The 13,172-nt window shown below is 36.1% G+C and overlaps 1 protein-coding gene across 1 annotated transcript; it reads right to left on the bottom strand.

Moving 5' to 3' along the window:
- Positions 1-1,242: 1,242 nt before the first annotated feature.
- On the bottom strand, positions 1,243-10,518 carry LOC147859204 (U2 small nuclear ribonucleoprotein auxiliary factor-like protein). Its single transcript, XM_087325334.1, has 7 exons — positions 10,280-10,518; positions 5,918-6,038; positions 5,677-5,838; positions 5,472-5,518; positions 2,094-2,235; positions 1,750-1,834; positions 1,243-1,503 (listed from the first exon to the last, which is right to left on the bottom strand). The coding sequence occupies exons 1-7, from the start codon at positions 10,502-10,504 to the stop codon at positions 1,458-1,460; spliced, it is 828 nt and encodes a 275-aa protein (XP_087181460.1). The 5' UTR covers positions 10,505-10,518; the 3' UTR covers positions 1,243-1,457.
- Between the last annotated feature and the right edge of the window lie 2,654 nt (positions 10,519-13,172).

Below are 13,172 nucleotides of genomic sequence, written 5' to 3'. Positions count from 1 at the left end.
TGATCTGGGGTTTGAGATGTTGAAATATCATAGTTTGCTGAACCGTGTTCCTGTGGCTATTCTGGTTTTGAGGTTCTATTTGTGTTGTTTGTGGAGATAAAAAAACTCGTCAATGTTTTTTTATCAAAGTGAATGTTTTGCAAAGAGAAAATTTCTCTTAAAGGTGGCTATCTGAAAAGAGGTCCTATTTCAGTTGATCCTAGTTTCCACAAAGATCATCTTCCTGATTATGTAATGTATTGTGACAGAGTTAAGTTGATCCTAGTTGCGACAAAGTTAATCTGAACCTAGTCAACCTGAATATTAGCAAAACTAAAGTTAATATAACAGAAGCCAACTCCCACATGCATGGTAAGTTTAACTTATGGAATTCATTTTTGATGAATTTCTTGTTGGGTTATTAATGCACTTATGGCTGTAAAATTCCTTGTTCACATCTGATGCTGAGATAAATTCTGTGTGCCTTTCTGATGTTAATCCCTATGTCATTTCTAAGAGTTAGGTACAACTATCGTGAGCAGGATAATTCCTGATGTGCAACTATTGTGAGTTGGATAATTCCCGGTTCATGTTTTATACTCTTTCTTAATATTGTGGTGTGCATGAGTGCTGTGCATTTCACAATATTTTGAGCTATAACTCATTATTTCAAAAATTTAGGGAGATCCTACTAATACTCATTTCTAATATTTTGAGGCACAGATCTCATCATTTCCAATGTAAGGGAGATCATTTGATTACTTATCCATTTGATCATTTGAAAACAAGTGATATCCAAAAGTAAAATGCCTGTGGAAAATATAGATCTATTATTCCACATATTTCTAAGACCTTTCAGATGGTATAATGATCTCATGTTTTCCTACAGAAAGTATGATTTGTCTTTCCTCTTTCCTCTTTCCTCATATATCTTTTTCTTCAAAATAAAGATAGAATATATTATCCCTAGGGTCAAAAGTTTATTCTGCCCCTACATATCACCAACAGAAAGGAGTTCTAAGCTACCCCAAGTAACTAGTATGCTTATTTTAAACTTTATAGATAAGAGAGAATGCCTTAAGCTTAGAATACTAATGAGCCCAAACTAAATGCAAGTGGAAAAGAGGATGAAGAGATGGTTAAGAAACGTTATAGGGGTTTAAAGTGAAGTTCACAAACCTACTTTGAAGAGAATTTGTTGATCTTACAACACATGCCCTAGACCATGAAAAGTTTACTCGTATAAGGTGGAACACGATTAAAGACAGAATGAAGTGATAGTTTGTCTTGATGGTATCACCATGAGTACATAGCTCATCCAAAGAGCAGATGTGCATTTCTTTTATAGATGCAACATTAGAGCTTGACTGGTATTGTGGGGATTGACAAAAATTGAGCATTGGGTAAGGATGAAGATGAACAGAAAAATTATTAAATGATAATAAGTACGGATAAAATTAACACAAGATATAGTTCTGCTATTCATCATCAACATCTGCAAGCCGTGATCCACGTTGCTTGGCCCTACAATTACAAAGGTAAAATCCACTCCAATTACATACGTTAAATTATGATAATATTGGGAAACGCACAATACCACTAATTTTTGGCCTTCAATAAAAGTGCCCATCATTTCTCAAATATCATCAGAATACCCTCAGTCATATTACATTGTCTAGAAACTGAGGGTGATTTCTGATGAATACCCAAAACATTGCGGTATTTGTGTGTTTTCCAAAACATTGGAAAATACATTTCAGGATTCTTAACCTTCTTGCATGAGCTAAGTGCACTTTATTCCGCAAAGGCTCTACTTTCCCAGTAGACTTTGATTTGTTATCATCTAGATTCAGTCCTGTCAGCATTATGTTAGAATCATCATGATGGAACTTCTGAAGCCAATCATATTCGTAAACAATATTTTTCTAATAGATCGATCTTAGCCTTCTAGTGGACTTTAATAAAGCACTAATGAAAAGTGATATTCTTGTACATAGTGCACTTTTTAGCTTGCTCTTTATGAAACATTATCTAAAACTGAACTCTTTTGTATGTTAATTCATGAAACAATATAAATATTGTTTTTTAGGGAAACTGGAAGTTACGATTTATACCTTGACTAGGTTGTGCTGAATCAATTTTGGAGGAGGATATATCAATTGTGTCGGCAGTCAGTTGTGAAGCACCGAAGCGGCTCTTCCTTTTACCTCTATAAGCTGTTGTGTCTAGCTGTGCTTGAAGCAGCCTAGCCTCTTCCTGAAGAGATTCAAATCAAAGAGTGGGCATCTTAGGCATTGTTTTCATTGTGGTTTGAATCCAGAACTACAGTTAGGTAAATCATTTGCTTCAATTTGTAGCCACACTTGGCATTTATGTATATTGGGGCCGTACCCTATAGGTACCCCATATTTTTATTAACCCAAGCCACTGGGTTCAAATCGACTGCATATGGGGTTCTACCCTAGTAATAAGCCATATTTTTATAACAGAAACCTAGAGCTCTCAACTATGGATAACATGAAGCTACCCATATTTATAATCATGATTTGTTTGGTAGACCGATTTGCAACCAGTCCCCATGGACATTAAACAGATCATAATGTTCTTTAATCCCATCACTCCTACTCATGCTACAAGCTACACAAATGGGCTCATGGCCAGGACATAGTAAAGGGCATTGATTGACATATTCGCATTCGTGGGGGTTACCAAAGGAATGCATACTAATACACATAAGAATGCATGAAAAAATATTCGTAAAAAAAGAAAAAGAGTTCATACTTTTTAGTTTTTTAATATATCATATAACAAAGAGACTTTCACATTAAATAGGGGATATTTAACTTCAAATTAAAACGGAGACTTACACTAAATAATATTTTTATAATATAGATGAAAAACTTAAAAGCTATTTTATTTTTAATAAATAATAAAAAATAAAAGGTTCATTAGTTCCCCACTTTTTACTCTCCCACAAAAATTGATATTTTTATCTGTTATTAAAAGGGGAGCTCCCACTGATAATATTTTTAGAATAGATATAAAACTTAAATTATTTGCTTTATTTTTTAATAAAGCAAAAAATAAATAAAGGTACCCATAACTTTCATATTTTTATCTCACATTAAAAAGGGGACCTCACACTAATAATATTTTTAGAATAGATATAAAACTTAAATGTATTTGTTTTATTTCTTAATAAAGCAAAAAATAAATAAAAATATGTAAATAAGTAGAATAAATAAAAGGTTCCCATAAAATTTCGTATTTTTATCTCACATTAAAAAGGGGACCTCACACTAATAATATTTTTAGAATAGATATAAAACTTAAATGTATTTGTTTTATTTCTTAATAAAGCAAAAAATAAATAAAAATATGTAAATAAATAAAAGGTTCCCATAAAATTTCGTATTTTTATCTCACATTAAAAAGGGGACCTCACACTAACAATATTCTTATAATAGATGAAAAACTTAAAAGTATTTGTTTTATTTTTAATAAAACAATAAAAATAAATAATAAATAAAAGGTTCATTAATTCCCTACTTTTTACTCTCTTGACATTAAAAAGGGGACCTCACACTAATAATATTTTTATATAATAGATGTAAAAATATTTATTTTTTTAAATAATAAATAAATTAATGAATGGTTTTGTAATATTCTTGAGGTCATCTCGTATTCTCGAATATTACGAATATTACAGATGTCGAATACTACGAATATCACGCATGGGTCAATCTATGGTAAAGGGGTTACAATAGATCGAGCGATAGCAACTTCTCATGCACATAGACCTCAGCCTCGTGGACCACGACCTGATCACCCTTGTCATTGACAGATGATGGCCACTATCTCCCACCATCGCAGCTTCTTACCTCGCTTCAGAGACCTCTCCATTCTGGATAGGCATATGCTATAGATCTTTTGAAGACGGGAAAATTACAATATATCTAACTTGAATTGTTCATATAGATGACGAGATTCTTTCCTCGCATCTTATTCTATTTCTACCAATTGTTGCTAATGGCAAAAACGAAGCTGGTTTCTACCACCTTAACAACTCCAACCATCTATAGTCCTACTACAGCAGTTGCTTGAATATTTACTTTTTTTATTTTATTACGTTTATTTTTGGTTTATTGTTCTCAAAGATGAGATAACATTTTAAGATGTGATCTCTTGTTTGATCTTACAGGCCATTTTGGCCTCTTAACAGACATTAATATATCTTTCTTTCTTTCTCGCTCTATATATTCACTTTGTTCCCGCACTTTCTTCATTCCACATTATTAAGGCACATTTATTACATTGTTGTTTTTATCCACTACTTTAACTCATTATGCTAAAGGGTATATTTTATCCCCTTTCATAAATGCACCTGTTACAAAACTGACTATCACGTTTATATTTTTAGGTTTTGAACATCACTAAGAGAGATGGTTATTGTTTCGTTTATTTTTGTGGTGCCCCTAGCCTCCTCAGAACCTTTCTAACATTCATAACAGTTTTCTCGCGCTTTCCTCGGTTCGAAGATCTTTTTATCTTGATTGACCCATGCTGGAGATCTTTGGAAGTCAAAAGTTACAATCGATCTGACTTTTGAATCTAACATGTATAGATCGCAAGATTCTTCAGTAACTTTTTCAATATGCTTTTTATGTGGTTACATTTATTTTAATTTGTTCTCAAAGATGAGAGAACATTTCAAGATATAATCTAGTCTTTTTTCTCTAGTGATCAAGAAGTCACAAATGTTATTCCACCCCTTCCTTTTAAAGCCAAGGTGGGCATCTTTTTCAGCTTTTCCCCGTCGTATAGATGCTTAAATTCTCATCCACCACTTTGACTCAACAAGAAATCATGTATACCACCATATTCATCCCACGCGCCAAGCAAGACAAAATATTGCTTGTGCGGAGTTACATCATCTACTACCATGATCAACTACCAATTACTGATGTGAAACATCAGTGACCACTTCTTGTACCTAATAAGACTGTGACATGTTCTTTTAATTGTCAATGGTGCAGTCTTTAGGCCATTCTGGCCTCTTAAAAGACATTAATTTTTCTTTCTTTCTACCTCCTCTTGTCATCATGTCACTCAAAGGAGAGAATAAGGTTATCTAAATTTAGAGATGGCTACAAGTCCTCGATTGAACAATTAAAGTGCATTGGTCATGTGACTGATGGACATGTATCAAGTGGTAGTGAAACTGAAACTGGATTAAAATAGTGATTTGTCTTTAAATATATTGTGACTTTTAGCCTCCATGCTAAATACACCCTTGAAAGTAATAACCTAATTAAGAAATATATGAAGGAACATGAAGCCTCTGTAGATTGGAATAAACTTAATGGTGGAAAAAATGTTGCAGTTGTTTATCTGTTTTTTTTAATAAGAAGAATATTCCATTATATCCAAAATGACATCAATTCAGAACTTTGTAAATTTTAATTCAGTTCACTTCTGAGAATTTTCGATACCTTTGCTGCTGCCAGAGATTGCTTCAGCTGCACTATGCTTTGTTGTTCTGCATGAAATTTTGACAAGATTCATTCTTCCTGCAAATATTAGTTAAGTAATGAAAATACTAAAACATGAGAATTCCGCAGTTGAGATCATGGTTCACCACTCCGCAGAATCGATGGATTGAGTTAAATATGGGAAATTCTCACAGACCCAAATCACCTGTTTCTAAACCAGTACGGCAACGCTTGAAAGCTTTGAGGAGATCCACACTTATCAGTCCCATAACATCATCTGCAGAAGTGCCTTCAAGTTTTTCTAGACTAAGGGAAATTCGAGGCATTCCTTTGCTTTTCTGAGCAATCACTTTTGCACTAGTTGCACCTAGAATCGTTACCAATGGAAAGTTAGAGAAAGGGAAAATTGTGAAGAATTAAATAACCAATACAGAATAGAGAAACACCATGTCCACCAATTGAACTAGCTGGACCACCAAGTATAAGTTTCACGTTCTCCGAAGCAAAAGAATCTCTGAAATATTGAAGGAATTCCTCCCATGATCCACCTATTCCAACCTGGTCTCTCTGGAGATGAGCAAAGTTTTCACAAAAATAAGCACAATGCAGGCAAATATCGACTTATTCATTGAATCAGTTATAGGGATCAAGACACTTACATTTATTTCTATTTAACATATTGCAGAGCAAGAGACATCAAAAGATTTATGAAACACATGAAAATATGCATAAATCCCAGCCATGCAACATCATGGATCATCAAAGAATAGAGAAACTTCATAGTCAAATGTACAATTAGAGAAAAAAACATGCTAAGTCTTCAAGCAAATGCAATTATGCATAAAATGATAGTAAAACAATATCAAATAGCCAGCAAAAACACACAACCCACAGTGAAATGATATTGTAGAAGAAGCATTATTGATATCATACAAAATTTTGAGCACAAGTATTTGGATTGTTTAGAGAAACACACAAATGTCTAAGGAGAAATAAGAATAAAGATCCTCCGAATATCAGATTACAATGCATCTCAAATCATAATTCATCATATGTCAAGAGATCATTAAAATTTAAGTACATAGCCTTGATCAAAAGGTTCTTTTCAATCATCAAATCCAGTAAGCTTTCTTGCTAGATTGGATTAGTTCAATGATAGACTGTTGAGCTGCCAATATTAATATCATGAATGAATATTTGAAAACCATGAGAAATGTGAGTAAATAGAAAAATGAAGCTTGCAGAACTAGAGACACCAGAAATCCATGATACACATGGAAAGATACATAATGTGCTAGAACAACAAAAAACTGGCATGAATGAAAATAGAAAAAACATCAAATAGTAGCACAAAGAACATGAACAGATGTAATAACAATGAACAATTAGCATATTGCAGCAGTACAGATGGCAAAAGATACATGAAACAGATGAGTGTTAAACTAATAGAGGAACAATGTCAAGTGAAACCATGGTGAAATGTTAGAGAAAATACATGCTTGGCATATTGCAAGATTAGAGACACTGTGAAAGATGAAATTATGCATGGATTCTTGTTAAAGAAACATCAAGTAGTAGAAGAAACGATATCAGATTTTAGCATGAAAGAGTTGCAGAAGCAAATTCAATTTCTATGATGAACAAAGACAAAACAAAACATCAGTAAAAGCATGAAACATCAAAAAGTTAATTAGCACAAGTGAGACATGGAAAGGAAATACCAAATTGTAGCATGAAGGCAAAGTACAGAAGAAACATCAGGTAGTAGCATGAAAGAAAACATGAAAAACATCAGCTTGTAGCATGAAAGATGTTGGGTAGACAGGTAAAATAACCCTCCATTTGCACATTGATAAAGGCCCTTTCACATTATAGCTCTCCTAAGAGCTTCTAGGGCATATTTGCCTTACTTGGTCAATGTGAGCTGGCTCAAGTGCCCTAGAAACACATTCTAACAAAGCAATTAGGCAAAGTACAGAAGAAACATCAGGTAGTAACATGAAAAACATCAGCTTGTAGCATGAAAGATGTTGGGTAGAAAGGTAAAATAACCCTCCATTTGCACATTGATAAAGGCCCTTTTACATTACAGCTCTCCTAAGAGCTTCAGGGAGATATTTGCCTTACTTGGTCAATGTGAGCTGGCTCAAGCGCCCTAGAAACTCATTCTAATGAAACAATACATCTTTGCCTAGAAAACATCATTATTTTGAGGCCTATAAAAACCTCATTATATCTCCTCCCTCTCCTTTGTTTTTTCTGCATCTCAGCCATTTTCTCTCTTATCACTCCAACTCCAAATCGACCATTACGCAGATGGTATCAAAACAAACGACATCACCTCCTATTTTTGGTCTCTCTTAAAAGTTTCCACATGCTTCTTTCCTCACTCGATATCAATATATATTTTTTCTTTCTTTCTTTCAACTGTTATTATAGCCAAGTTACACCTCTCATACCGAAGGCAGTGCAAGCAAAAGAGTGTTGCTGCTTGTTCAATTTTCTGCGCACTTGAAGCTTCTTGGGAAGTTTCATCATGAGAACAGGTCAAAAAGAGGAGGGATTCCATTAATACCTGCCATTTGCAGGTATTCAAGTGCAGAAAAATATATATAATGAAAATATATTAGAATTCAATGCAAAATTGTTCCACATATTCCCCTCGGTGCCAAGTACCCTCCCAGATGATTATACTTACATAGTAACAATTCTTCTAATTTTGTAATTAAATTTCAGATTTCTGAAACTTAACTTCAGAAATTAAATCACTTAATTTAGGACTTTATTTTTTAGTGAAAATTACGAACACTACAGGTGAACTTAAATTAGTGTAAGAGGAGGATATGAAATACCTAATTTGTGGGAGATTAGAATGCATAGCATCCTATTTCTTAAGGAATGTGACGATGTTTTGGAATGTGAGAAGCCAAGCACTTTGATAGACGTTGCACAGTCTTCCCCTGAATAAGAAGGAACTTGTATAAATTAAAATGGTTGGCAAATGAAAGCCTTATGGACCTCAAGGACTGCAACACTGCTTATTAAGTTTGTGAAAATCTAAGAGTATCATATGAAAACACTACACCTGTAAACCAAGAGCATTTGATGAGCAATCTAGTGTATAGGAAAATGGATGAATCAAAGAATGCAAATGAGCAGATATTCACTTTCATTAGCATATTGAATCAATTGCAAGATTCAAGCATGCAAGCCTATGATATTAGGTAGAAGGTCATATTCCTTCAAATGGCTCTTCATGAAAATTGGGAGAATTGTTAGTCTCATTGTCTGAGAATCCCAACCTTATGTTTGATGGGGCTAAAGGCTCTATGTTAAAGGAAGAGACAAGGATTGTCAATGGTGAGGGGATTGGCTCAGTTAATGTTGCTTATGGAAGAAGCAACACAAAATCTATTGTAAAACAGAGAAATAGGAGCAAGGGCAAAGGCAACTCTGATATCACATGCTACCATTGTGGTAGGATGGGCCACAAGCAGCTTCATTGCACATATTTCAAGGACGAACTTTAACATAGAAAGAATGCAAATGACAAGAAGCAGGATGCAAAGAGACAAAGTCTACTGACACAAATAGCTCAAAGGGAACAAAACAGGAGGAATGTAAAATGGGCTACAGGATATATGGCTTTTCTAACTTAAAAAGGTTGTATGCAGCCAATATGTTGTCTTTAATGAGGATACGCTGCTCAAATCTTGCTTTGCCTCTACAAAACATAACAACAAGGCTAGATTTCAGCATTACGCCAGAAGATGATGGACAGCCATCACATGCACCTAGAGGTCATGAGCAGCCACTGAATAATGCTGCAAAAAGTACTGTAAATTATGGATAAAATTATTGTGGATTTTGGGGTCCTTCCCGATGTACATACCATGCCTCCTATGCATATAATTGGGTAAGGTCTACTAGATTAAGGAGGCCTTAACAAAGATATGATCTCTTTGTGCAACATATTATATTGATTGATGAGGGTGCGACTTTTACATTAAATGAGGCTAGATCATGTGAGCAAAAGAGTAAGTGAAAGCTTGCAATGCAATTAAAATAAAAGCTGTGCATGCAAATGATAATTGGGACTTGGTTCAATTACCCAAGGGTAAGAATATCATTCCTAATAGGTGGGTGCATAAAATCAATATTGTGGATGGAACACCCTAGTACACTGTACAATGCAAGACTGGTTGTGGATGGAGCCCCCTTGGCCTCTCAAAGGCACAACATCAACATTGCATTCAGCTAATGAGAGTAACATGGCTTAAAGGAGCCCCCTTGGCCCTTTAAGTAGGAAATTGCTTGGTAGAAGGGTTCGAGAACTGTCCATTTGCACATATATAAAGGCCCTTGTACATTATAGCTCTCCTAAAAGCTTCTAGGACATATGTGGATCACTTGGCCAGTCTGAAGTGGCTCAAGTGCTTTTGCCCTAACAAATTATTATTTTGGGAGCTCCAAAAACCAACGTGCATCTATCTCCCTCTGCTATCAAGTAGTAGCATGAATAAAACATAAAATAACAGCAAATAGTATCGCGAATAGACACAGGGAAAATATCTAATTTATGGGAGAAGCACAGAAAATGCACCAATAGTAACTGGCATGAAAGAAACACAAAGCGCAAACATCCGTGAAGGGAGCGCAGCAAAAAAATTGATTTGCAGAATGAAAGAAACGCAGGAACAAAAAATAGTAGTACGAAAGGAACCCGGAGAAGACATTAATTTCGTTCGAAACAAAGAATAGAGAAACGGACGGGAATAGGACGAGAAAAGAAACGTTACAGTACATACCAGATCTTCGAGGAGATCAGTGGTTTGGATGATTTGCCAAGTGCTGGAATGAAAATCTGTGATCTGGAGTCGTAGAAGTCGATTCCTACTTCTGTCAGGAGCGGAGATGGTGGAGTGGAGGTAGAAGACGAAAGGGAGGAGAGCACAAGGGATGGACTCCTCCTCCAGAGCGCCTTCTGCTTCACCGAACACAGGCTCGAAGCCTTCCAAGCTCTTCCAATCCATGGCGCCTTCCTTCATCTCCGCTGTTTGAATTCTGATTCTCTGTTTGTTTGTTTGTTTGCTTTTACAGACAGGAACTTTACATATATTATGTTGATGCCCCTGAGCCTTTCCTTTTCGGGTAATTACCAAAATACCCCTCGATCCTCCTAGGGCCTTCCGAAGCCCCAAGGTGAGTGAGGAGGGTTTTGTTTAGGGTTTATAACATCTTCATGTTGTGTCGTGATATAGGAGCTCATGAGATGAAGATGCCCCTGCGCCTTTCCTTTTCGGGTAATTACCAAAATACCCCTCGATCCTCCTAGGGCCTTCCGAAGCCCCAAGGTGAGTGAGGAGGGTTTTGTTTAGGGTTTATAACATCTTCATGTTGTGTCGTGATATAGGAGCTCATGAGATGAAGATGCCCCTGCGCCTTTCCTTTTCGGGTAATTACCAAAATACCCCTCCAACCTCCTAGGGCCTTCCGAAGCCCCAAGATGAGGAGGGTTTTGTTTAGGGTTTATAACATCTTCATGTTGTCGTGTTGTGGGAGCTCATGAGATGTAGCATGTTAAACTTATAGATATCAAAACATTTGAAGGATAATATAAAGTTGAGACTCGAAACAACAAAAAGACATAGTTTTTCTTTTTACTGACAAAAACTTTACATATATTATGTTTATGCCCCTGAGCCTTTCCTTTTTGGATAACTACCAAAATACCCCTCTCATCTCCTACGGCCTTCCGAAGCCCCAAGGTGAGGAGGGTTTTGTTTAGGGTTTATAACACCTTCATGTTGTCCTGATGTGGTGGGAGCTCATGAGATGAAGAACGTCAAACTTATAAATATCAAAATATTTGAAGGATAATGTAAAGTTGAGACTCGAAACAACAAAAGGATATAATTGGATTGTCCAGAGCTTATGCTAGGAATGAAAGGTTAGGGGTTCGAGTTTCATCTATACCATCAAAGTATGTCAGCTGATAAGGTAAAGGTGGAAATCATGACAACAATCAAAGAGCTTATGCTAGGAATGAAAAGGTTAGGGGTTCAAGTTCTATATGAACTACCATAGTGTGCATTGTGTCAACAAGACAAACGAGAGAGGTGTGAATGGATGGATGGAGATATATATAAGCATTTTGCTCACACCACACAATTGAGGAATATAAGTGAGTGTGCATCCAAAAAAGGGAGATATGTTGCATGAATAGCTTCAAGTGCCTATAAAAGAGTTTGGGGTTCCAAATCAAGAGGGTGTGCAAGACCAATAATGTCAAGCGGCAATGTATTTGTCATCTATTGGGACATTGCTCCAAAACCCAAGAATCTCCCTTCTATCTTATTTTTTCTACCTTGTAACCCACTGAATAATGCTACTAATATAGTATTGTGAAATGATAGATAACAATATTGAGGATTTTGGGGTCCTTCCTTATGTAGATACCATGCCTCCTCCTAATGCATATAATTGGGTAATGCTTACTAGATCAAGGAGTAAATTCATATATAATTATGTATTACACATATTCATTCTAAATCTGTTCATGATAGAACGAGGAGCACGCCAAACTTTTCGGCATTAAAATCTAAGCTTGGGGCATGAAGTTATGTGATTTGAAGCTAAATTAGTGAGTGCGAATCTTTGGGTTACCACACTCAAAGGTAGTCACACCGACACAAAAATATCGCCTTCAGGGTCCCAATGGGATATTGGGATCTCGATTTTGACCATTGGACGAGAAGTTATTGTTAGGATCTCGGTTCCTCCGGATGGGATGATGAAGGCTCGGTGAGAACCAGATGACGTAGGCCCGGTGAGAACCTCTCACCGGATGAAGGGAGAGAGAGAGCCCATTGGGGCCATACATGTAAATAGTCCTAATGTCATATTAGTATAAATATGACCTAGGGCAAACAGAGTGTGTATCATTGTGTTGTCATTTTCTGTTGTATAGAGTTATTGGTGTAACTGCTGTACAGAGTGTAGTAGAGAGAGAGAGAGAGAGAGATACAGAGTGATTCTCTGTTGTAACCGCCGCTAGGCGAAGAGTGCGAGCACAAGGTCATTGCCTCTATTCCTCCTGTTGTATTCTTTGACATAGTGATAGTTTGGAGTTCGTAGGCTCCCGTGGTTTTTTCCCATTTTAGGGTTTTCCACGTTAACATATTGTGTACACTCTCTTTCAATGTTTTGTGTATACGTTCATCTATCTCCACATTCCCATTGTTGTGTTTGTAATTCTCAACGAAGTGATTGAAGACTCGGTTGTGGCTGAGCATTATTCCGCAAATTCTCATCAGTTATGAGCTGCCATATAAATTTCGAGCAACAAGAATTGAACCGGCTATGTTGGTTGAAGTCGATGTCTCCCATTCACTTTGTGGCACCCGATGTCTCCCATTCACCTGGTAGGCTGGTGGCACCCGACGAGGAGGACAAACATGAAAATTTCAGTAAAAACCAACCCATTAAACATTATACCTACCTTACATTAGGGATTAAAAAAACAAAACCCACGCATAAGTAGACTATTTTCCCTAAATACCCCTCCCCCACCCATCAATGTTTTTAACCTACATATACTTATAAGTTCACATATTTAGCTACGGGACATAACACACCTCCACCTTCGATCTTTGCATTCACAAACCCATACATATATATACTCATTTATACATATATGAA

Source organism: Azolla caroliniana, unplaced genomic scaffold (assembly GCF_043228905.1).
Source record: "Azolla caroliniana isolate FFs.n. ecotype wild unplaced genomic scaffold, voAzoCaro1.0.p SCAF_10, whole genome shotgun sequence".
Lineage (NCBI taxonomy): Eukaryota > Viridiplantae > Streptophyta > Polypodiopsida > Salviniales > Salviniaceae > Azolla > Azolla caroliniana.
The sequence above is the reverse complement of the archived record's forward strand: the minus strand, read 5'-3'. Positions and strand labels throughout refer to the sequence as shown.

Excerpts from the sequence above, each read along its gene's own strand:
- LOC147859204 (XM_087325334.1), bottom strand. The coding sequence starts at position 10,504 with ATGGATTGGAAGAGCTTGGAAGGCTTCGAGCCTGTGTTCGGTGAAGCA. Across the intron at positions 5,519-5,676 it reads CCGTACTGGTTTAGAAACAG|AACAACAAAGCATAGTGCAG; the intron begins GTGATTTGGGTC and ends AATTTCATGCAG. Across the intron at positions 1,835-2,093 it reads TTCAGCACAACCTAGTCAAG|GACTGAATCTAGATGATAAC; the intron begins GTATAAATCGTA and ends TAATGCTGACAG.